Source organism: Phasianus colchicus, chromosome 1 (assembly GCF_987193195.1).
Source record: "Phasianus colchicus chromosome 1, bPhaCol1.hap1.1, whole genome shotgun sequence".
NCBI classification, from domain to species: Eukaryota; Metazoa; Chordata; class Aves; order Galliformes; family Phasianidae; genus Phasianus; species Phasianus colchicus.
In genome coordinates this window covers 172,541,692-172,568,221 of record NC_143436.1, presented here as the reverse complement: position 1 = coordinate 172,568,221, position 26,530 = coordinate 172,541,692, and the positions used below count along the sequence as shown (strand labels likewise).

Here is a 26,530-nt window from a genome sequence, read left to right as displayed (position 1 = left end):
GATGCAACCAGTAATTTTGATTCTGAGGTGAATTTGCTTTTTGATTGCAAAAGTTATGACTACAGTGCTAAGAGGATGGAAGCTGTTAGGATTGCAACATATGAATTTGATTAATAACCTGTCCTGACAACATCAAATAAAAAGTTATTGGCATTTGCACAGTAGGTATCTGATCTAGAATTAAGCTTTGCCTGTAATCTTTACCCTTGCTTCTACACCATTCAACCAAAATAAATGATGTGGTAAATTAATTTCATTGTGCTATATGCATGCTCAGTTGGATAGCTTCAAGTATGTGTGAATAGCTGTAGAGTACTACCTAGTTTCCAGTGTTAGAGTCCTCTGATAATACAGTAATATACACTGTTTAGAAGGAATAGTCCTTCTAAGCTTTTCTTTTACTCTCATTAACGTGAGTAAGAGAGGCTACAAAGGCTGGTGTTCACTTCTGTTAAATATCTTCTATAATCTCATGGAACTCTTGTTCTTAACTAGTCTATGTGCAGCTCATCTAATTCACATTCTGAAGGGTGGAGACACCTGTGTTAAATACAGACTAGCTCCAGCTCCACCATTTAATGCTAACCATGAAACTGGATTGCAAGTAAGCATTGTGTCGCAGTATATGTATAATCTGAGCTGAACCAAGTCCAGAGGAAATGTGGCCATGCTTGTCTGTTGTTAGGTCTAAGCTAATTATCTGTCAACAAACAGTGCTCATTGCTTTGAACTCAGCCCTGCATGTCTAATGTAACACGTCTGGACTGCATGAGTAGTGTTAATATCGTAGCATTGTTTGTACAGTGCATGGAAACCAAGGAGGGAAAAGCTTTTAGAAAGAAAATTTTTAACACCACTAGAAAAGATGAAGCATATGTTCATTTTAATGACTATTCCAATATCTACGTACATCAGCACAAACAGTCCTGGTTTTGTTCCAATTATTTATCTCCTCCTGAGAATATATATGTATTTATATATTATATGTATGCATCTCTCTCTCTCTCTCTCTCTCTATATATATATCACTGAAAATATTAATCACTGAAAATCACATTATTATTAAGGCCTATCCTGGCATAGAAGAGTCTCTTCTTTTGTGTTGGTCTAATTATCCTATTTTCCATATTATTTTGTGCTGGCAACTCAAAGTGACGGTAGCACTTTGCATACAGTCTCTTCTTCTGCCATTATTCTATAAAGTAGTTTGTAAGGATATTATTTTAAGAACAAAAACTTCCTTAGAAACAAATATTTTAATTCCATTGCATTGATTTTCTGGTATATGTTCAATGATATACATTTCTGATATATTCAGTATGTTTTGATATATGTTCTATACACGTTTCAGGTAAATGTTGAATTTCTAACACATGAGAAGCATGTTTGTTTTCCTGTTACTGCTTTCTGCTGTAGTTGATATACAACCCTGACCGTATAAATACAAAGGCAAGACAAAGATTTCACTCCTTTGCCAAGAAAACAGGGAGTAAAGCACCTAGCCTTTCTTTCTGATTATTGTAACTTCATGCTACTGAAATCTGTGGGTTTGAACAAAAAGCTCTTTTAAAAAGTCTTCTTATTTCTGAAAGAGGAACCATTAAATTTGCAGTAGTCTCTCCAGAGCGATTACTGGATTAAAGGTCTGCTGTAAGCGAGCCCACAGTCATTGAGCAGAGTGTTTTCCAGCCATGACCTGAGCAATACAATGCTTCCCCTGTTAGTAGCTTGGCTTTGCTATTCCCCTGGGAGCTACTAACACAGTTAACAGGAAATGAGCTTACAAAGCACTTGTAAGGATCTGTTTCCTAGGATGAGTAACCATACAGAATGTGTCATTCATTGAAGATACATGCCTCTAAAAGTGTGAAAAACACGCTCAGGACTACAAGGCTAGCTAATTTTTCATTTAGGCATGCATTAGGCATGAACAAATAGTGCTTGAGGAATCTTTTTCAGCAAAAACAAACATTAGGTTAACATTAAAATAAACAAAAACTTTTCGTCTTTGAAAACTTGAAGTAGATCATCTAAGCTCCATAAATGGTCAATGAATAGAAGGGAATGCTTCCAGATCTCAGATTTAATCACTGTGGTGGTTGATCCATTCTACTTCTCCTTGTTATGCTGGCAAACCTTCTGGAATTGCCTGTCTTTGTCCTTGAAAACTGAAAGCAAGCAGACTGTGAATGAGTACCTCTCACTTAAGTGCTTAAAATGAGGTGGATTTGAGGTTAGATCAATTCCGGAACTACCAGGACATCAGTATACAATCAAGAGGATTATAGGAATGAGATTAAACTTGGAAAGCCATGCTAATCTTTAAAAATACTTGTTTAAGAAAATGTATATATTAGATTTTTTAATCTTTTTTTTTTCTTTTTTTTTTTTTTTTCTGTTAGTACATTCATAACTATTTGATTTAGTAGCTGTTCTGTATTTTTAAACCTCTAGAAGTTGAACGAGAATTTGTCCATCTTGAGAATTTTAGAAGATCCATGTAGGTCTGAAATAGCCCCATAAGTAGAAAACTATAATCAAAATTAATAATTATACAAGGTTTGCTCCCTTGTATAGGGAGTAAAGTGGTACCTCCTATTTTATTACATTGGCCCACAGCATCAGGAGTGGATGTTGGTGGTATGGCTGTAGAGGTTGAACCTTACCACCAATATTCCATTACATTTTGTTCTGTATGACAGAGAGAAGAGGGTCAGTCTGACAAAATGATGTCTTTTATGGACATGAAGCAAAAGTGTGTCACTGAATTCCTCTGTGTGGAAAAAAAAATGGCACCCACTGACATTCACTGATGCTTGCTGAAGATTTATGGAGACCAAACAGTGGATGTGAACACAGTAAGGCAGAGCGTGGCGGGGTTCAGCAGTGACAACAGAAACGTGAAAAACAAGCCATGTTCTGGATGGCCATTCATGGCTGTCACACCACAAAATTAAGAGCGTCTCAATCAGCTCATCTGTGTGAATCAGCTAATGATGGTCACTATGTTGGAAAATAGTGTTTTGTAGCAGAGAATTTTCTCTATCAAATAGTTATTGTGCTTCATGTATCTGTTGTAATTTCCACAGAAATAAATAGGAGGCATTACTTTCAGAGCAACCTACATAGAAGAATTTCCAATGAGCATATTGTGTTCAACTGAGTATTGAAAATATTTCAGATAAAAGCTTCTCAGTCCCAAATATAAATGCAACCACTGACAACCCAATCTCTGTGGGCAAATAACTTAATATTGATGTATGTGTCTGTCTTTGTATACATACAGTTAAATACACATCGCGGTGAATAAAAGTTTTGAAGTGGACCTGAAAGATTTTTCTGCCAAAGCCAGACATTTGCTCGTTTGTCTTTCATCCTGCAAAGGTTGATGAGCTTGATAATGTTGAAGCTAGTCTGTGAGTCTGTACTGTCATTCAGTAAATACATTCAGTTCCATCAATTTGTTGCAACCCATGAGTCTCGTTTTCCCAGAAGAGAGGCTGCTGCATTTGTTTTCACTGGTGGAATATTAAGGGGTTTATTTGCTTGGTTTTTAATCATTTTGTTAATTGTGAAATACAGAAAACAATCTTGAAACCAGAAGGTTCTTTTCTCCAAAACTTCTAATTTAACTGTTGTGCACAATTCCAGAAGACTTAGGAACTACTCCTTCTCAGATGAAGATTTAGCTTACTTATAACTGAGTAACTGCTTTATATTATTTATTGTTAGTCTCAATTAAAATCTTATCCTACATTATTTGGTTTTCTATAAAAAGAAATAAGCAATCTGTAACAGAGGAAATCATTACTATATGCTATACAGTCAGTCAGATTGTCCTCAAGTATTGTGTAAGAACTTTGATTTATTTTTTTCTCTGATTATCCTACAGCCCTCTCCAAAACCTTCCTGAGAAAATATATTCACAATATTTTGTTTTATTGAGCTTAGCTGTAGTCAGAAGCAGGTTTCTCAATTAGAAGATGCTCATTCAATAATAAGAGAAATCAGATACTTCAATATAATATAATAGTGAAAATTGACTGGGTCACAGAAATGATAGGCCTAACTTCCTTTTATCATTAAAAAGGCTTTATGTCTATTCCTTTGGGTAACCTGTACCTTTGCTCTGTAGAACCATAAATTTTCCAGTCACTTCCTTTGAATTTGTCCTGTATGCTCATGAAAGAGAAGAATTCATAATGCCACTGATTGAATTGCTATGATACTTGACAACTCAAATTTAGTTGGCCATATGTAATACAGTATTTTCCAGAATGTTTGTGGTATCATAACCTTATAACAAATTGCCACTAAACAACATAAGAAAATTGTGATGACATAGAGGGTGTATTTGTATAGATTTTCAATCACTTGGGAAAGTAGTTGTGATTTCTGCTGCGCAATGGGAAAATTTAGGCACTGGTTGTGTGTGCTTACTTTTATATGTTTGAAATGGGAATGAAAGGACAGCAAAGGGGAGCTACATCCAGGATGGGCTATGTTTTCATTCCTGTTTACTTTGTAAAATTGTTGTGGGTGGAAAAGTTGAAGAAGGGAGGAAAAAATGAAGATAAAAAATACTGTTAAGTGGGATAAAGCTTAATCTCCTTTGCTTTTTGCTCTTCTTTCTTATAAACTCTGGGACTTAAATATTAAGATGAAAGACTATTCACATTCCAGTCTACATGAAGTAAGATTGATTTTGTTTTAAATGTTAGATATGAGCGAACTAAAAATTAAGTATCTGCCCCTTTGGTTAGATAGAAAGCATTTTCAAAGCAGCTCCAGTTATATATCTTGTTCCAGTCGAGTTTCGGCTACAGAAATCTGTGAGAACATTCTTATTAATCTTTCATTATCTGTATTCACCTTTGTCTCTTTGCACCGAAGTGAAAAATGCAAGGAATTTTCTGGCTTGTGCACAGGACCCAGCTCAAGTAAGCTGAATGAGATAACATTTGTTTTTGCACCTACTAACACACAAAGTTGGAAACTTGGGAGGCAAGGAAAAGAGGACAGTGTTGATGTAACAATTGCTGTCCCAAAATGGCCAAATACTTGAAATTAAGCTAAAAATACCCAAGAAAAAGACTTAAGCTTAAAACAAACACTTTATTTCAATTATTGAATAGAGTGAAGGTCTCTCCATTGTCTAACATGGATTTTATGCTTTCTCATTACCGTTAGCATAAGGTAAGAAATACTGACAGATATGATTACTCTTTCACCAGAACCAGCATTCTACTTTGGGAATGATGAATACTATGTTGATGAGAGTGCTGGCTATGTTGACGTACGTGTTTGGAGGACAGGAACTGATCTGTCTAAAGCTGCCTCCGTTACAGTGAGGTCTCGCAAATCTGAATCAAGAACTGCAGAAGGTAAGTTACTGTTTTAGTCTTGTTTCATAATACATCTCAACAACAAATGCTGCTATATTTGGTCTTACTTGATTTAGATTCAGATACATAAGATGAAATTTACATGTCTCAGCAAATCTTTCTTCTAGAACAAATTAAGTACTTAGAGAATTTGCTCTCAAGCAAACTGGAATAGGAGCAACTTTAAGGTCCACAACTGAGAGAAACTCCCTCAAATATTTGTATAAAACACTGCTCCACTAAGGCAGTTGATTATTGTCTCAACAGCATATTCCAGACATAGGCTTATAAACCCTGTCAACATGCACCATTTCTCCCCTTATCTTTCTGTAGACAATGAGAAATTAGCTAGAATCCCATTTAGTAGGAGGATTGCTACAGCTGCGTGGCTCAGTAGTGGTTTGGTAGAATCTTTGCCTGCAAAATCAAATTTGAGGGTACATTAGTATTTTTACAAACTGATATTTGAGACAGCCAAATACAGACTTCATAAAAAGAGCAGTTATCTTCCTTAGTTGATTATCCTTAGCATAACTGGACAGTGGAGTTCATCTTTTCAACTAATTTCTAGTGATGTAAAGTTGTGTAAAACTTTACTGTTAATTGAGTAATTGAGTGGGAATCTGAGCATTCACCTCTAGCAAGTCTTTCAATATTATTTCTCATGAAAAAGGAAATTATGTAGTCTAAAAAGAATATATGATTGCTTCATAGCCTGGCGCCTCAGCTGAGAGGCCTAGGTCTGGGTATAGCAACAAGGACTCTATGTCCATCTGATGATGGCCTTTGAGATCACCGTATTTGTCACTTTCATGTAATACCAAACCCCATTTTAATTTAAATGAAACTGCTTTCCCCAAAGCTTTGTGTCAACAGCTCTGCCATTGCTTAATCACCCTAAAAAGGAATACTAAAACTTAGTCTTTTTCTGAAGTTCTAGATACCCTTAATACTTTGGTTCCCATATACAGTGTTACATTTTAGTCATTCATTTAGTCATTGTTCTGTTTCATTCCTTCTCTTTGGTTTGTTGTCTGTAGGCATGCTTTACTTAAAACAGTGATTGAGCTTGATGATTTTAGGGGTCTTTTCCAATCTAAATTACACCATGATTCCATAAGAACAGACCAAAGCATAAAAGTAATCCAAATCAGATCAGTCTGTCTGTAACTGTAGAAGGTGGCAAACCCCACCTGACATGGTTTGGGCAGAATTTGATTCTTTCAGTTTCCCTTCCTTCTGTTTTGTGATTCTCCTTTGAACAGTACTTCTTCCTTACACTCAGTTCACTGACTTTTTTTTCCTTCCCTGTTTTCATTAGCCTCCAAACTTCAAAAATGATTACAGATTAATATGAATTGACTTTCCATAAGACTCTACTTCATCTCCAGAATCTCTCAAATTTCTGTGCTTACTTTCAGTTTTTATTTTCTACAGACTATATTGATTGTAATGTAGAAAATTTTTGTTTCCGAGAGAAAAGAATCAGGCCAGGCTCATGACTTGTACCACTAAACAGAAAGTGACAATGTATAGCAGAAATATCTCTTCACCATCGAAGTTGACATGACTGCCAACATTTGACAAAAAATTGAAATTACTTTTAAAGAAAAGATAGATTTAACTAAAATTAACTGTTTTGTGTTATACATGTTGAGTACTTTTATTTTTAATTACATGTAACACTGTCTATTTATTTATTTTAATCCTTTTTCACTGGTAGCTGGAGTAGATTATGTAGGTATCAGTCGTAATTTGGATTTTGCCCCTGGAGTCACTATGCAGACATTTCGTGTGGTAATTCTGGATGATCTTGGACAACCTGTGTTAGAAGGAACTGAGAAGTTTGAGCTTGTGCTAAGAATGCCTATGAATGCTGCCCTTGGAGAACCCAGCAAGGCTACCATCTTCATCAATGACTCAGTCTCTGATTGTGAGTTAATTTCTTGTATCCTTTCACATTTTTACAAGAGGTGGATGACTGCAATACAAAGACAGAACATGTCCTTTTGGATCATACCAAAGCCAGTGAATCTACATCTTTCAGCTGCAGACAATTTGTTATGTCAGTTGCTGGGTAGCTGCATATGTTATACACCTGGTGCAATATAGCATAACAAAATTTGAACTAGGGGAGCAAAGATCTGAGTTTCTGCAATAATATTTTACACATGCTCTTTATATTTCTCTGCACAGTGCCTAAGATGCAGTTTAAAGAACCTGTATATGTAGTCAATGAAAATGATGGACAGATTTCTGCCATGATATACAGGAGTGGAGATATCCAATACACATCAACTGTGAGATGTTATACAAGGCAAGGTTCAGCTCAGGTAATGATCGACTTTGAAGAACGTCCTAATACTGATAGTTCCATCATCACATTCCTTCCTGGTAAGCTCTTGATCCTATTTTAGAAGTCTTTAGTCTACTATCTTTTGTTTTGGTTTGGTTTGTTTACTTTTTGTTTAAAATTTCTTCTTATAAACTAATGCCAAAAAGACTGCTCTGCTGTGGAAAACCAAATTGAGCATTTTGTAGCTCCAGAAAATTTTTAAGGAATTTGAAACCAATGGGAATTTTGAAGACATTAAAATGGAACAATGTAAGTGAAGGTGCACACAATCAGGGAGTATCTTAAAATAAGCTTCCAATTCTTGAAATCCAAAAACTCCATGATAAAATTACCTTTACTATTCCTGAAAGTTTCTATTGTACTGTTTCCTTGTGCAAGTATTTGATTCTGAAATACACACTGGGTGAGTTCACTGAAAAGAAGTATAAAGATAAAACAAAAGGAACAGTACATGTAAAGTGAATATACTAAACATAAACTTGTCTTAGAGAAATCCCAAAACAGAAGATTCCCTTAGAACAGTTATAACAAGTACTCATTCTGCTTTCACTGCTATTGCTCATTAAATTGCATGGTACCAAGATAGTGAGGTGGGTGCCTTGGCCAGAAGTATCCTGTTCCTTCAGCTGGAAGAAAAGTGCTGTCAAAAAGCAAAGAACACCTAAGATCTGCATGATATTACCTTCAGAATGATTGCAGGTGAGACAGAGAAGCCTTGCACACTGGTGCTTATGGATGACACTTTTCATGAAGAAGATGAAGAACTACGTCTGGTTCTTGGCACTCCAAGAAGTGATTCATCCTTCGGTGCCTCTATTGGTGAACAAAATGAGACCCTCATAAAGATTCGAGATGATGCAGACAGTAAGAAATTATTTGATTATTATTAGCTTTTGCAAGCCAATTAGTGTGCCTTAATTGTATTTTTCCTATAATTACAGAGGCTATTATTAAATTTGGTGAGACCAAATTTAGTGTGAGTGAACCAAAGGACACAAGACAAGTAGCAGTTGTAAAAATCCCAGTGATTCGTCTGGGAGACACATCCAAGGTTTCTGTTGTGAGAGTTCATACAAAGGATGGATCTGCTATTTCTGGAGAGGACTATCACCCTATATCAGAAGGTAATGTCAATCAGATGTTTATCACATCCTATGATTTGTGGGATTATTGTTATGCATTATAATTAATTATTATTAACGTTATAGTATAATATTTGAACAATTACATAATTTCATTAATAGAATGGTCTGCACAACCACATCCATTCATAGCTTTTGCTGTTTGGATTCAATATGGGCATAATCCAGTGTGGTACACAAAAAAAATCAAATTCTCTTGAAATGCCATGTGAAGACATTTACAAAATAATTGTGACTCTTTTGAAGACATCTGTAGGTTGAATAACTGTGGGAAAAATGTTTGAGTGCCATCATTTTTGTATTACCATTACTCTGCAGAAGCATTTAATCATTGTGAAGTTGTTTTTCAAGGAACTCAGTAAGTCAATGGTTTATTACTCTATCTAAGAATGAATATCTATTTCTTTTTTTTTGTTCTACTTTCATAATATTTAAACTTACTTTCTATATCTCTGCAATTCACTGCCCACCCCTCCTTTCTAGTGATGAATGAGGAGAGAAGTTGTGAAACAGAATGAGAAATTTCATAGCTGATAAGCTTCTTTCTGTTAGTAGCTCACCCACATAGTTTGTTGAATAATAGCACCATGTATTTTCTGTCTTCTGCAGTTAATGAGAATACATGATATTAATCTGTGTCTTAACACTCAGCTTTCCTTGCTGGAGTGTTTTCACAGTTTGGGATAAACTAATTTGATATCCAGGCCAGCTGCAGGATGGGACGTATTTCTGAACATCAACAACAACACGGGGACATCTTCAAATTCCACAGGAGAGGCATTTCTCACTAGTGATATTTGAAGAGAAAAAATGTTAGCAATTAAAAAATGATCAAACTGGATGTTGCTAACACCAGCTACTTTGTCTCCTGCATTTCAATCTTCTTCTTTCCTCCTGAAAGCCACAGGAATGTTTAATGTCAGCTGACAATGACACCATAGGTGTTATCTTATGCCTTTCAGTTTTGCTTCACTGGTCACTCCCTTTCACTCCTTATCATCTATACCTTATTTCCCATATATACTCCAGCTTTCATCCACTGCTGCTTATTGTGCTTGTCCCTTTAGAGTAGGGTTGTGTTTCAGTATACTAATTAGAATGTCACTTTCTGTGAGGCTTTTATTTTCTTCTGGTCTTCAATTTCTGTTGGTAATTTCTGTGCCGTCAATACTTACATACTTTAAATAATAAAGGCTGTAGAAATAACATAATCACAGAATGTTTTAGGTTGGAAAGGATATCTGCAGCCATCTGGCCCAGTCCCTGCCCCAGCAGGGACACCCAGAGCAGGGTGCCCAGGGCCACATCCAGGCAACTCTGGGAGATCCCCAAGGAGGAGACCCCACAGCCTCTGGGCAGCCTGTGCCAGTGCTCCGTCACTGCACAGCACAGAAGGGCTCCTGGTGTTCAGAGGGAACCTCCTGTGCTCAGGCCTCTGGTCCTGGCACCAAACAATGCTGAAATGAGCCTGACTCTCATTGCATCCTCCCTTCAGGTATTTATAAACACAGGCTCAACATGAGCTAGCAGTGTGCCCTTGCAACCAAGAGGGCAAACCACATTTTGTGATGCATTAAGCACACCACAGCCATCTATTAAAAAGAATTGAGTCTTCCACTATATTTTGAATTAGTGTGTCTTCATCTTGAATACTGTGTGCAATTCTGAGTGTGTCTTCATCTTGAATACTGTGTGCAATTCTGGGTTCTACAATATGAAAAGGATGTTAAAATACCAGATCCCTAAGTATATCCTATGAGATGAGGCTGAGGATATTTGGGAGAAGAGGAAGCCAAGAGGTGACCTCATTTCTCTCTGCATCTCTCTAAGAAAGGGAAGCAGAAGGAGGTGCTGGACTCTGCTCCCTGGTAAACAAAGGCAAGGCTTGTGGGAAGGGTACAAAGCTGTGCCATGGGAGCATCAGACTGAGCATTAGGAAACATTTCTTTACTATGAATGTGATCAAACACTGGGGGAGGCTTCCTGCTAAGGTGGTTGGTGACCCACACCTGTCAGTATACAAGAGGAATTTGGATAATGCCCTCATTAATATGCTTTAACTTTTGCTTAAACCTGAAGTGGTCAGGCAGTTGGACATGATGGTCTTTGAATTGAGCTATTCTACTCCATTCTATTCTATTCTATTCTGTTCAGTTCAGTTCTGTTCTGTTCTACACTGCTAAGCTCCTCTCAAGCCTATGAAAAGATCACTTCTATTGAAATGCATGTACTTCTTTAGTATGTCTCACACAGTCCATATAAAATGTTGAATAGTTTCTGTAGTTTTGCATCCTCTTGCTGATACACAGTTCACTTCACTTCTACTTCTGTCAGCTAAGATTGAACTTTTCATCCACCATGAACTAAAAAGTTTTTTTAGAGACAATGCTTTTTAATATAAAATACTTTTTTTTATAACTCTGACTTTGTGCCTTATTTTTGGTTATAGCATTGTACTGAAATACATTTTGTTTGAGTAAACCCTGACAACACTTATCATTTAGAATTCTTTTGTCTTTAGGTCATTCACATATGTTGCCAGCATTTATGGAGTAATTACTCCTAAATCACTTCCAGAATATTAAGTTCAATTAGACTAAATCCTGGTTTTGCAGATCTCTTTTTGTGATGACAGTTCCTCGTTGTCAGTGAATTCTCTGTGTATTCAGTATTATTTTTAGCATCAAATAGATTAAACTAAATACACTCATATTAACTTGTGTAATTTGAAAGGTGGGTATTAGCTGCTGTCTCCTATAGCAAGGCTTAAAGTTACAGCTTGTTATGAACATCAGATTTACTTCTAGGTGTCTCATTATGTTTTTAGAAATTGAATTTAAGGAGGGTGAAACACAGCACTTTGTGGAGATTGAAGTTCTCTTTGATGGAGTTAGGGAGATGAGAGAAGCCTTCACTGTTCACCTGAAACCTGATGAGAACATGGTTGCTGAAATACAGGTAACAAAATAATCCCGAGACTTCAACAGCAAAGCCTGTAAAAATATATTCTTGCTTTTTGTCTTCATAGCTTTATTCTTCTCTTAATGTTTATGCAAGCCATCTTTGCTTGTAGTTTTAAAGGACAAATGCAGTTCCATCTGACACTGTAGCACCTACCCCAAACAGTTTGTTGCTATGGTGGTAAGGTTCATGGGGTTCTAGAGATGAGGAGAGTCCATGTAAAACAGAAATTTTCAAGATACCTTTCCAGATATATTCTCTTTTTCAAATCAACACTAAAAATCTCGGAAATACTGCTTGGCAATAAAATATATACTCTATGCTGTAAAAAGAACAATCAGGTGAAATAGATATTCTACTGTCAAAGCTATGGTGTTATGTGATTTGAAGTAGCCACATATTCGTCTTTATTTTGCATTATATCATACATACTTTAAATATAAATGGTAAATTTTTCTGTTTCTGCATGAAAATAGTGTTCAGGATCTGCTACCTTCAATGTTCAAAAACAAAACAAAACAAAAAAAAACAACTTTTAGTTTGATAGTCTGCAATATACTTTCCAGTGCCTCAAACTTTTCTCAATAGCTCATACAGCTGAGGTTTTTGAGCTTACCTTGGGACACTGTTTCAAAACCTATATATATTCTGATCAAGGTCTAGGTTGAATTCCTTCATTTGTTTAAATCTTCACGGAAAACTTGTTTACCTTTTCATTATCAGACAGCCAAGGCCATTGTTTACATTGAAGAAATGAACAGCATGGCAGATGTCACCTTTCCTTCTGTCCCTCAAGTTGCATCCCTTTTGATATATGATGACACTTCTAGAGCCAAAGACAGAACCAGTCCTGTAGCTGGTTATCCTGTCATCTGTATTACAGTGAGTATTTCTGTGGAAAGATGAAACAACACCAGTATATGGATTTTGTTCAAAGGACTTGCTGAATTGTAGACAATCATTATTAATCATATTGTTGTGAGTCACACATGAATTTAAGCTAGGACAGTCCTAAGTGCTAATACAATTTGTCTGGATAGCAAATGAATTTTCAGGAGGACAAAAACCACTTGGTCATCACTAACAACAAGTATGATACTTGTACAATGTCTGTGATTGTATCACCTTACTATTTTCTACATTTCCTTCTGTTAAGTTAAAATCACTGGAGATAACCAATGAGCCGTTGTTTTTAATGAGTGTCACAGACTGAAAAATGACTGCTTTTTTTTTGGAGTATTCTTTTGCATTGAGGAAGTTTTTGGTCCTTCTACATCTTCAGTTTCTCACACCATTCATTACACACAGGAATGGGTCATGTGTTGAATGGTTTTCCTAAGTACAAAACCAAAAGAAATCTTTAAATGCAAAGTGTATTTGCAGAATTAGATCAGAGTGTGATATCCTTGTTAAAGTAGCAGGTAGAAGTATAGTTTGAGCCTCCATAATCGTGTTTTCATCCAGAAACTATAATTTAAAATGCATGTTTTTATTTCAGGTAAGCATAGTTAGACATGTCTTTTAATCTACCTTAATGGTGGTAAAAGTATCACAGCCAAAACAAGTTAATTATTCCTCACTAGAGTTACCTGTTCCACATTGCTGAGTTTGTGACTACTGAAAAATTAAAATTCATTTGCCTTAAAGAAAATAAATAGTTATGCATCTGCCTTATTCTGCAGGCTTGCAATCCTAAATATGAAGACTTTGATAAGACTGGTTCGATATGTGCTAGTGAAAACATCAATAATACTCTGACAAAATATCGATGGCTTGTGAGTGCACCCACTGGCCCTGATGGTGTTACTAGCCCCATGAAGGAGGTTGACTTCGATACCTTCTTCACTTCATCCAAGATGATCACACTGGACTCCATTTACTTTCAAGCTGGCTCTCGTGTCCAATGTGCAGCTCGTGCTGTGAATTCAGATGGGAATGAGGGTCTTGAACTTATGAGTCCTATTGTAACTATAAGCACATCAGAAGGTAAGGTATCAACTATTACAAAATTCCTAGGCTACACTTGGAACCCGGTTTCCATAGTAACAAAATCAAATGGCATTATAAGGCATTTTCACACTTACAGCTTCAGCTTTCCTTCTACTTTTAATATAGATAGTGTGAAAGGTATCTTAGCATCAGAAAAGCGTGTATAATGAATTGATGCTGCATCCTCTCAACCAGCATAGGTACTGTAGTCTGCCTCCTTTGCCCAGACACATCTTTTTCATGGAACTTATACTGTTATGAACTTACGAAGCAGAGGTTTGGAACCAATATGGGCATGAGTACAGTCTGATAGCATATGCTATTTTTTCATAGCAATCTCAGATACTTTTTTTTTACTATATTTACAGTCTGACTATGTTAGAGTTGTAATGCATTACGTGGATTACACATGACAAATTAGCTAATTAGCCCAGGACCAGCATTGAATTGTCACAAATATATTACTTCCAGTACCTTAATGGTCTTGTGATGAGGAAAACATCGGTTCTGATGATCATATACAACACAGATGGTGGAAATCAAGTAGTTGTTATATGCTATTTTCAAAGATGTACACTGATCTAAGCAACATGCCAAAATCCTGTTTGCAACTTCAACAGCATTTGACCTCCAGTGAATAGACCAAATTCTCAAAAGTAAGTCAGACTGTGCAAAAAAAAAAATTGCATTTAGTCTCTTTAGCACATTTTTCTTGCATTGGAGAATAAATAAATCATTGTTTTGCAGAAGAGAAATCTTGTGCCCTCAAGCCTGCTGCTTCCAGCTTAGAGCTGTTGAGCAAAATGAAGTCCACCAGAACCAATAAATGATCCAGGAGGTGAGCCCTGCCTCCTTTACTTTGTTTGTAACCCCTCAGAAATGGGCAAATAACAAAACATGTGCTAAAGGGAATGTTCAGATTATCTGCTTCTGATGGTTTCTTTCTCAGAAGACCCACCCTGCAACAAGGATGCAAGCATTTCTACACTGAACAATGTTACTGGAAGTTGCGTGTATCTCATATCATACAATTACAAACCTAGCCTGCTAGTCCTTGCAAACCAGGACTAATCCTAGAACAGGTTGAACTAAGCCCGAAACGGGCTGACAAAAAAAGAACTTACAGATTCTCCAGCCTTGGAGAAACTTAGAATCAATAGAATAAGGCCCTGATCAGACTGAGAAGCTGGCTTCATTTTGAGCATGGAGTTCCTAGAGAACATTTCCAACTAAAAGTAGTTTATGACACTATTCTCTCATGGGACAAGTGGCTTATAGAGTCCCATGAAGACATATATGGGTCCACACCTCAGACCAGTGCCAGAAGCACCTGAATACTGATCAATGTACTCCGTAAAGCTCTATATGTGTTTAAGGGAAAGGGAATTAAGGCCTCTGAAGTCATCTGTAAGGAAGTAGGGTGCCTGACACTTATTTTGCAAGTATGGTTGCAATATTCAACTGAAAATATACAGGTGCAGTCATCACCAGCTTCTGAAAATGTGATCCAATCACTAAAGAATAATTTCTACTTGACTATTCTTTTGCATAAATTCCTGTTCAAACCTCTGATAAATGTTTTCCATAGCATTTACCTGTCATTTCGGAAAATTCTCCTGGTTTTGGCAACATATCTAGTGGGAAAAGAAGTGTGTCTAAAATTAATGCAAGGGAAAGTATAGATTATTTCTTCTGGACATAAAGTTACTGTATTTTTTTTCCGTTAGGTCTTTGTCAGCCTCGTGTGTCTGGAGTAGTTGGAGCAGAACCATTCTCTGCCAAACTGCGCTACACAGGCCCGGAAGATCCAGCTTATGCCAATCTCATCAAACTGACAGTCACAATGCCACATATTGATGGTATGACAAAAGCAGCTGTGGAGTTGAGAAAAGTTGTACAACTTGCTGTCATTTGAGCTATTTTATCAGTCATGTTATTTTAAATAGTCAAAATCATTGTGTTATCTTTTAACACATGGAACCAGAGAAAAATGCCATGACTGTAGTACAAATGCACTTTGCAGTAAGATGCATAAGATGCTGTATAGCTTCACAGTCTTTGAATGTGAAGACTGTTCCCAGATTAATTGCATAGTTTACATAAATTGGGCTAGACCTACACGTAATAAAATTCCTCTGAGTGCACAGTTATAACAAGGAATATTTAACATTTATTTTAAAAAATATGAAGCAGACTAATTGCTACATGCTTCTGAAAACTTAACAAGAATTAGAATTGAAAAATACATTACAGATTTAGAAATATCTGGTATTTCATAGTAAAAAGACAGACAGCATATCATCTTTCTTTGAACTCTCAAGTACATTTATTACTGTAAGTTCCAAGTACAGAAGCACTTCATAATATGCTTAGTTTTCGAGAGTTTTTTGCTAAGCAACTCAGAGCACTGAAATTTAGTGATAGTGATATAATTATTTTACTTTTTTTTTTAGGTATGCTGCCTGTTATTTCTACAAGAGAGCTCTCCAATTTTGAGCTGACACTTAGCCCTGATGGAACTAGAGTTGGAAACCATAAGTGCTCCAACCTGCTGGATTACACAGAAGTGAAGACCCACCATGGTTTCTTGACTGATGCTACCAAAAATTCAAATGTGATTGGAGAGACCATTCCCTACCAATACAGTCCAGCAATCAGAGGCTTCAGTACCTTACGATTCTACCGAAATCTGAATCTGGAAGCCTGTTTATGGGAGTTTGTTAGCTATTATGACATGTCCGAACTGCTCACAGATTGTGGAGGCACCATTGGGACAGATGGACAGGTACCAAACTACAACTTGATATTTTTACTGTATTCTTTAAATTGAAAACTTCCCATGAAATGTATTTCTAAGTACAATAATATATCTATTTATCCATTAATAGTTTAAAAAGTATTCCTTTTTTTATTATTATTTAACAAAATACAGACTTCCGCTAAGGGCAGTATATTTCTTAAAGCTATCAGTGTGTCAGTTAAACACTAACAGGCTGTATATGAAATCCTTGTCCAACTGAAATGAAGTGAGTGACTTAATTTGAATTGAATTTGCTATAACTTTCACTCAGTGAAATACTTGAGGACCAACCTATCCAATTTTTAGCAAGCCACTTTAGTCTTTTCTTAGAATGGGAGCCTTTTAGAGGATTACAACCTATTACTGTTAGCACATAGGTAGTGCTGGACTGTTAGTCATTGAGTATCTTAAAGTTAAAAAGAATTCTTCCTGCATGATGGACTGCACTATACTACCAGCTGCTTGGCAGTACTGATCTTTTGCTCACAGTGTAAGAAGACCCACCAGTGCAGACAGACAGCATAGTGATCTCACATTGCCCAGCACAAAATTCCTTGGTTGTGAAGCAAAGAGAAGCTGTCAATGTGGCTGAAGAACAGAGCTGTGAAAGTGGTTTGGAGATTATAAACAAGGAAATTGGAGAGATCTTCAAATGTCCTTTGGAAAACGGTTTCTAGAAATCCATAATAGTGTGGGAGCAAAAAGAGTTCAACATTTCTTCTGCTGCAACAACAGTGAAGTTAATCATTTGATCTTCCTTGTGCAATTACTACATAAGCCTGTCTGCTCCCACTCAGATTCTGGAGAACAAAAGCTATAGCCAGGAAGATCAATCCCTTATGACACAGATATATCCCTTTAGGGATAATCCAGTAGGACTGGAAATGCAGTGCCTTGTTTCACAGAAGTCCATGCTCAGCACAGAGCTGTATGGTAAGCCAGCTCACTTTCCTGGCTCACTAGCATTACCTTTGAAACACCGTGAAAAGGATGAGGCCTCTGTGAAATGGCCAGAGCTGTTCTGCTTTTTAACAGGTGTTCATCTAGGAACCATCAGCTTATCCACCCTCAGAAGGCTTATATGCACAAAGTCTTCATCATCTGAGTGCTCTGTTGTCTCTCCTGGTTCCTTGTCTGTTGCAGAGACCAGTTCAAGGTATCTGCTTTGATACTGGAAGCTCACTGTTGGTGCATCTGCTTGGAGTTGCCCCTCCACAAAGAGCAGATCCTCCTACAGGTACATTCCACTATAGCCATGAACCTGTCAGAGAGAAGGGGAAGACATGAAAGTGTGGGATGTAAGCCTTTCACATTCTCACAAGATAAAAATGACAGCCATCTTCTCTGTTCCTAGAATGATCTCACTGCTTCATCTCATCGTTCCTTTTACTATTTCTTTATACTCCAGAACATGTACAACATGCAAACATATATTCTTATTTCCCAAACTGCACAGTCATAGGTGCAAAAAGCTGCCAAGCAGCTGTCAGACAGTGCTGTCATCTGTTTCTCCCATAGTGAAAAGGAAGATATGATTTGAATCATCTCCATGTTTAATATTCCAGTATCCTATAGTGAAAAGGCTGAACAGTCGGTTTAGACAGATTTCTGTATAAGTCCTATAGATGCAGGTATGGATATAAACAGCAAAAAATAACAATCCTTCCTTCATTTTAGGAAGTGTGTTTCTTTGTGGAGAACACGCATAAATGATAATTGGGCTTAGGAAGAGAGCCATACTTTAAGCTTCAGAAGTGTTATGTATTTTAGATAAGATCTCTCATTTAGAAGCAGAGAAGGACGAATACGAGCTGCAGAGCCATGAAACTGCAGCTGAAGTCAGCCCTTAGCGCTCTGTAGGGTGTGGCTAAAAGGCTACCGTGGTAAGTGAAATATCAAGCTGAATTACTTCTAGCAGGAAAGCATTTCGCCGCAGCCGGTACGCGCTTCACTGCTCTCCCTGTTCCCCCCACCTCCATTTTAATTCTTCTCCAAGTTCGGTCTTTATCTTCACATGACCCCCCCCAGCTGAGAGGGGAGGCAGTCAGTGCCCTATCTCTGTGGTTGTCACCATTGTTGTCTTTTTCTCCTTCGGTGAGCAATTAATAATCCTTCTCTGTGAGAGGGAAGCTGGCAGCTATGGTTTTCACCATGTTTTTTTTAGCACACAAAGGAAGCTTAATTTCCATCAGATATACTGAACCGATAAAGAAATATTAAATTCTCTTACCATATCCTGCTGCCATTATAAATTTACTAGATTGAATTTACCAGTTGGTAGATCTTTAAGCTCAAAATTGTGCTTTTCAGTTCTTGTTCTCCAGCTCTCCTATATGGATCAAAGGTAGCACTCATGATTCAGACAGAGTTATTCCATAAAAACTGCTGGCAATATCTTGTGTGATGTGGACGTACACTTATGTGAGCTCCTCTAATGGGAAGGGAAGAAGATGAACTTCAGGAAGCAAAGTGTGAGGTGGGAGACCTGCAGCTGGTGTCGTTCTTCTGGCAGCACTCCTGGTGTTTGGCGCAGACTGCAGCTGTCTTTGCCAGTTCCCATGAACTCATGAACTGTCATAATACATACAGGGAAGGTTTTAGTTTTCTTTCTTTTCTTTTCTTTTTCTTTTTTGTCCTTGAGGCCTTCTTCTTGTGACCCATTCTCTTTTGCAATTACTCTGTGCATGAGCAAACCCTGTGTGAGGTAGATGCAGCCCTTCTTTCAGAATATAGCTTGACGCTTTGTTCCTGGGGTCTGCCCATATTCACCATATCTGAAAAATCAAGCATCTGTGTATCTATTATGGATTTAGATCTGCAGCTTAAGGAATGCATATTTATAAATAAAAGCCTGTTCTTTAAATTGAATTTATTCGTTTGGATTATAGCTGTGTTCTGGTCCAAATTAAGGTCATTTATCTTTTGAACACCTTCCCTTCGTAATCTGAAATTCAAGGTCTGTGTTTGGATATACTCAGAGTGTAAAAACCTGGAGCTTCTCTACGTAAGTTGTCTCTGTGTATCTTCAGAAAATTATCAGAGATTGGACCTTACTTCATGCAGGCACTGTGAGAGTAAAGCACAAAAGATATCTCAGGTCCTTGAGACACAGATGCTAAAGCAATGCCAAACTTCCTTGAAAGGAAATTAGAAAATGAAACAGTGAAAAACAAGCAACTATGCTGTAATAAAGCATATGTTGAAGGACTGGCCTAATCTTATTTAACGGAGTGTGAAGTATCATTTGATCTCACTTCCTGCCATTACAATTATTTGCTGTAAGCAGGCAGTTTGGCATCCAAAGGCTTCTGTGTGTTTCAGGCCAAGTACTTATGTGTGGATTTTGCTTTCACTTGTTCCCGACCACTTGGCATAAGAACACAAGGAAATTACCATTCAGATTTTATTAGCAACTAGTTAAGCAACTCTTTGACTGAAACAAAGAGGTGAAAAACATACACTAAAATATTTGTACGTGCAGATTAATGCCTTGAAGCTACTGTAATTAAGTACAGCTGAAGACTCTGTTTTGCTTTCTGACAAAAAACAGTTCGTTCTGACTTAAATTGAAAATGTTTCTCTTGGTCAGTTCACGTTTATGTTGCATATGGCACTGAAATGCTTGGAAATCCCATATGAAAACGAATCTTAAAATCACTAATATACTGCCTCAGCTTACATGAGGCAGCTGGCAGAGATTTTTAGTATTGCATGGAAACAGTGTATTTCCAACTTTAATAGTTTTAGCTTTACGAAAATCATTTGTGAAGGGGAAAGCTAGCATTTCTGAAATTCTCAATATAAGCTGTAAGATGCTGATGCACAGATGTGTCTATTTTCAGACTTTATATTCATGTCAGCCACCACAATTAATTTAAGAAAACCTGCAGTTAGTATTTCCTTGACACAGAAGCTAAGAAGCCATCAAGTTCTTTGTTTTTTTTTCCTCCAGCTGTAAACTCTATCTATTGCAAAAAGAAAAAAAAAAAAAATCATTCCTAAGTTAACGCACCAGCTGTGTAACAAAGCCAGAGGTTAAACATTTCAAGGATCTGACATTTCGATGCTGTATTGCATTCTCCTTTCCATTCAGGCTTTTTTAAACAAAGCTGCTTTGCATTTCACCTGTGACCTACATGGCTGTTTGCCTTCTTGGGGCCAAATCTGAGCTTTGCCATATATTTATTGTGTAAACATGGAGTTGACAACATTGTTGTGTGACTCAAATTTGCTGACATAGCAAGTAAATGCAATAGGAAGTCAGGATTAGGATCGATTGGAGGACAAAAATACAGTTCTGATGAAAAGTTTGGTTCATTAGGACAATCAATATAATATATGAAATCAGTATTTCTAATTTCTAATTTTGATCTTGCCTGTACTGACAGCACATGCCCATGCTCACAGATACACACACACTCTCTTACTGCTACTGATCACATCCCAGAGCTATAACATCATTTTCCTGGACAAAGTTCTGTTCTATGGAATGAAAGCCAAATAAATTCAGTATAATGCAGGACATAGTCCATGCCCATAACCTTAACTGAAAATGTTTTTGCTGTGAATGTTCTCACTTGTTACATGACAGGTGCTCAAATTAATTATGTTTTTTTTTTCTTAATGAAGTTTGACAGTTTGCATCAGAAGAGGGAACAAAAGAAGAACACCTATAGAAATTCCTAAATGGGAATTGTCTGTGACAATTTATCTTGCAAAGAACATGTATGAATCTATACATCTTATATTGATATTCAGAATAAATGATGTTCTTCTCTCGACAAAGACATTTTTAGATGAGCTACTTCAATGATTTTTGAGCTATCTGGATGACTTTTTTTCAGATAGTGATCATAAGATTGTTCCCTTCTTGGAACATTTTTTGTCCTCTGTCTTCTCAGGCATTGTCACAGGATGAGAGACACAGTTTTCCCAATTCAGGTCAGATGTGGCTGTAATTTGGATTTCTGTGCTAGTATCACAAGCTGGCTGAAAGTCAAATCCACTTATTATTGTATAAAACTAATGTTAGTGAAATTTAGTGAAATGTTAGTTAGCCAATACAGCTTCTACAATCTTCTGTTCACAGACTGTGTAGACACACAGTGCACCTGTTCTGTCTCTCCACAGCAGTTCAGCTGATACTACACTTACAGAGCTCTAAGTTACCATTTCAGTTTCATCAGTGTCACACTGAGATAAAATATGAACAGCTGGCTACTCTCAATAGGCTTTGCTGGAAAATAAAGATAACCCAATGGAAAGAATGTTTTCTCATGTTAAGAGAGTTGGAGAAGTGGGGCTTCTCCATCTGCATGACACATTCCATCATTTCATTTGTTGTGGGGCTCCTATTACTCTGACAATTTTCCTCTGCAGTTAATTTCCTCTATTTTATTTTATTTTATTTTATTTTATTTTATTTTATTTTATTTTATTTTATTTTTTTATTTATTTATTTCTATTTTATTTTATCAAAAAGGTCCCCTGTGTTTTTGTTTGAGGGTCTTGAGTTTTTTCTGTGCTGTCCACTGAAGAGTAATTTTCCCCCTTCAGCTGTTTACTTTTTAGTAAGAAATGAGATGGCTTTGTAAGCTACAAGTTGCTGTTAGCATTAGAAAGCTATTTATTCAATAACTTTGGCTACCAGTATTATAGGTTTTCCTCCATACCTACTATCCAGTGAGTGCCTCAGGAGAGATTTGTGTGCATAAAAATTTGATGAGATGGTTTAGAAGGAACTTCTTCCTCTCCCTGTGTCTAGCAAATCACACCTGAAGGCAATCATGCTGATGGAAGCACAGTTTCATAGGCAGATGAATAAATTCCCATGTTGGAGCAAGCAACCCTACTGTCCAAACATCATATGTGGGTTTTACTAGAAGAGAAGAGTCTGCTAAATTCTGGGGTGAATTCTTTGGCACTTTAGTTTCGGATTTTTCTGCAGAAAAGTAGCAAGATATGGCAAAAGAGCAGCATTTCAGACAGACTTTCCCCAGGGTGGATCCTACTGCTGGATTTCCTACCAGTACTAGTGAGCTGAGCTCACTAATGCCATGCTTACACTGAATGGAGGCAAGACTAGCCTAAAATGTGGCTTACAAACCCCATTAATAGATTTCTCTGTGTACAGTGTACATGAACAGTGAATGGTACCTAATACTGGATAACCAAGAATAACTTTGAGAGAAGTCTTTTTTCACTTGTGGCATAAGACTGAACTAGAAGAGCTTTATGGATCACTTTGTCCAGGTCACTGCTGTCAGCAGCCTTAACTCTATATAATGTATTTCCAACCTGGTAAACTTAATCTAAAAACTAATAGGATTTCATGACCTCCCTATTCGTGTGAGGGTTAGGATCCTTCTGATTTCTAGGCTGTATTTGTCATGGCCATCTTATGCCCATTTGTTCTCATGTCAGCACCATCTTTCATCATCCTCAGTAGTTCTTCTCAACCGTTCATCTCCTGATGTGTATAGGTGGAACTATTTCCTCACAGCTTATGTTGAACTACACTAAACAACCCAGCTATTCTAGTTGCTTCTCATAAAATAGCTTTTCCATTCCTTGATTATTTTGATTTCTTTTCTACAGTCTACAATGCAAATTAGGCTTTTGCAAGCATGGATGATCAAAGCTGTTCCAGATAAGCTCTCACTAGCGCTCTGAATAATGGCATGCATGCTTCTAATTTCCACTCCATTCCTCAGTTTATCTTAGGCACACATCACATGGAGAGGGTAGGAAGGTCATAGTTATGATGTGATCAACTCACATACTGAATTTTTTTCTCTGCTATTCTTTCTAACCAGTGTCTTTTATTTCAGCCAGAAATCCCTGTCACTGGTTTCTATTACCTTATGCTTTATAGTATAAAATTTCATCTCAGTTCTATTTAGTCCTCAAGGTCATTAAACACTCTCTGTGTGATACTCCAGTCCTCCTCACTAAGCATTATGGATGCATCTTTTCAAGAAGACAACAATATATTAACTCTTCTCACTTCCCATAAGCAAACTGAATTTTAGATATTTTGCTTTGATGTCCAATTTCTATTGTACAACATGTAGATGTGGGGCAAAAACACAGAGTAAAGGTAACCTGGTTTTGCTGGGAGGACTTTTCAGTAGTGATACATTTTCTATGTGAGCAAATGTGTTTAGTTAGCTCTTGATATCCTTCCAGAAAATGGCAAATATTCAGTGTTCCTCCTGAATTAAAGGTATACTAAGATATGTTGTAGATTTGCATTATAGCTGTATTTTTCTTGATAAAAATGAGCATTCAGTGTTGCTATTTGGAATAATTTAACAAATCCATGCCTGAAATAGTTTCTTGAATGTCCGTGACAGTATCCCAAAGGTAATATTGCTTCTGTTTGTGTAAAATAAATAGGACTGAAGGGTAATACTGCTGTCCAGCTTCAATTTGTCATCCATACATACACAGAATAATACTATTCTACTTTTTTGTTTCAAGTAGAACATCTTGATTGTGTTTACGTATAAGAAAGAATAATTAATATAAAATCATCTATATGTGTACTGCCAGACTGCTTTACTGCATGGTACCGTGTGTGTTTCCAGACTCTCTAGTGCCTACATGCTTAAGCACATCTTATGGAATGATGCCAACATTATAAGTGCAAGGTGTTTAAGTAACATAGTATGTAGATCAAGGAGTGTCATGCATAAAATTAAGCTGTTGTGACTATGAATATTTGCCATAATGAACACCTTAACTATTTCAGAGTATTTGGTCAGCTCAGGCAGTAAATTTGTCATTTCATAATATCACTAAAACTTTTGTCTGGCATTTGGAAAAGTAAAGCAGCTGTAAGGTAGTGGATGTTCGATCTCTTGACATGCCTCTGGGGGAACTGAGAAACATTTCGGTTTTTACACGGTTTATAATGTTCTTTGAATGCTTTCTTTAATAGAGAAAAACACTCTTCAAAGGCCTATAAGGTAACCACTCAGGGGAAACGTTCAGATGCACAAATGTCAGCTACGCACAGTTTCTGCTGGAAGTAAATGGGAGTTCAACACCACTTATGCTTTTGAAATTTTTCCCCTTGGGAGATAATCTCAATGCCTTTCCTTCTTTGTCTTTGTAAGACAATCCATCATTTTCTAAAAGGATCTGTATTGCACATTTTTAATTAGAGAGATGTGAAGTAAGACACTTCAGAAATGAAATCTTAAATCACATAAGAGCTGTGTTAAGAGGTAACAGCTTACTGACGCTGGTTTTGCCTTTTTTATCAAAATGTATAGAGAGAATTTTTAATTCTCTGGTTGATAACAATGCTACTGTTTTGTACAATATATGCATAGAGGATCTACTGTTAAATCTGTGTCAAACTGCACATCATTTTCAGTTCTTTGTGTGAGTGACAGTATGACTTGTGCTTTTGCATGCAGTATGCTACCCAGTATCTCTGCACAAAGGAGGAAATTATTCCAGAGCTGAGTGAGTGCAGTCTAACAACTCAGTCTTGAATAACCTCTGAGCAAGTTCAGGGTCTTCCAGTAGACCTTCTTGCAGGGAAGTAACATAAGAATGTAAGCAAAAGAGTAAGTTATGGGAAAGAACAGAGCAAATGCAGAAGAATACTTTAAAATTTTCTAAAGTCTTCGTGATATTCGTGTACTTTAAAAGCCCAAACAAAAATGATTAGTCAAAATGTAGATGTTTGTATATCAGACTTCATACTCTGTTTAAGATACAAAGATAACTTGAGCTGCACTGAAAAATAATTCAGACACAATTTTTAATTCAAGTTCTGTCTTCTCTTTTTTTTTTTTTTTTTTTTTTGAATTAGAATTGCCTGTGCAGTGCTGTTTTTCCTCACCTCTAACCTCAGGAAATCATTTTTCTTTTTGCCAGGTTCTCAACCTAGTACAATCCTATGTCACACTGAGGGTCCCCTTGTATGTCTCCTATGTTTTTCACTCTCCGGTGGGAGTAGGAGGTTGGCAGCACTTTGACCTGCAGTCTGAGCTCCGGCTGACTTTTGTGTATGACACTGCCATCCTGTGGAAGGACGGCATCGGGAGCCCACCAGAGGCAGAGCTCCAAGGTGGGACTCTGATTTCTTTTCATCAAAATCATTCTGCTACCAAGAGTGTAATTTGCACTTTATTATTGGTTGCAAGCTGTTTGTTTTTGCCCAGAGCTTGAAATTCTCTGCTGGGTTATTTATGAAAACCATGTTAAGTTGATATCAATTCTTTTCCTGCAAGTAAAGACAGCTGCCTCTTTCAAGTACACAAAATAAACACATTTATTTCTACTCAGAGCCTCAACATTTACCATGTCTTTGTATTCTGTTACCACACACTATATTTGAGTATTAATGAGAAAAATTGAAACTTTGTTATCAATATTTTTCTGGCTCTGAACATACAGTTACAGAATATTTTGATACTTTAAAAACATTATTTATGAAACATTGAAAAAGAAGAGAAATACATAATGGATATAACAAACTTCTTATCCATTAGACTACTGAATTGTGAAAATAAAACATTATTTAAATGTGATATATCCTGCTGATAAATATTTGTGACTGCAATTAGTCAGCAGGTCAAACTTTATCATTAGATACTTTATCTCTGCAAAAAGTGAATTTATTTTGAAAACATGCAAAAGATTAAAATGCACAGCTGTGCATATATACTGCTTTGTTCTTCATGTGCAGATTTACTTAGCAGCACCCAGAATTAATCTTCAGGTGTTCATTATCTGTCCCAACCTAAGGTAGGATACAGGCACCAGCTATAATTACATACGTACACTCACACAATGTCAGCAATCCAGTGTGAAGCTGAAGGCAAATTCTATGTCTAAACTGCAGATGTCATTACTATGCAAATTTCCATCCTCATAGTAA

At 36.8% G+C, this 26,530-nt stretch overlaps 1 protein-coding gene and 1 long non-coding RNA gene across 2 annotated transcripts in view; one reads left to right on the top strand and one right to left on the bottom strand.

Moving 5' to 3' along the window:
- FREM2 (FRAS1 related extracellular matrix 2) overlaps positions 1-26,530 on the top strand; it is a 124,958-nt gene that overhangs the window by 85,034 nt on the left and 13,394 nt on the right. The window contains exons 7-17 of the mRNA XM_031615675.2: positions 5,235-5,384; positions 7,108-7,317; positions 7,581-7,778; positions 8,440-8,604; positions 8,682-8,864; positions 11,710-11,840; positions 12,567-12,725; positions 13,526-13,829; positions 15,560-15,691; positions 16,286-16,617; positions 25,525-25,717. Coding sequence (XP_031471535.2) covers positions 5,235-5,384; positions 7,108-7,317; positions 7,581-7,778; positions 8,440-8,604; positions 8,682-8,864; positions 11,710-11,840; positions 12,567-12,725; positions 13,526-13,829; positions 15,560-15,691; positions 16,286-16,617; positions 25,525-25,717 — 2,157 coding nt within the window. The remainder of the gene's footprint in view (positions 1-5,234; positions 5,385-7,107; positions 7,318-7,580; positions 7,779-8,439; positions 8,605-8,681; positions 8,865-11,709; positions 11,841-12,566; positions 12,726-13,525; positions 13,830-15,559; positions 15,692-16,285; positions 16,618-25,524; positions 25,718-26,530) is intronic.
- LOC149920242 (uncharacterized) lies at positions 5,409-12,634 on the bottom strand. Its single transcript, XR_016462373.1, has 3 exons — positions 12,553-12,634; positions 8,423-8,553; positions 5,409-5,801 (listed from the first exon to the last, which is right to left on the bottom strand). It is a non-coding gene; the product is annotated as an uncharacterized LOC149920242 (long non-coding RNA).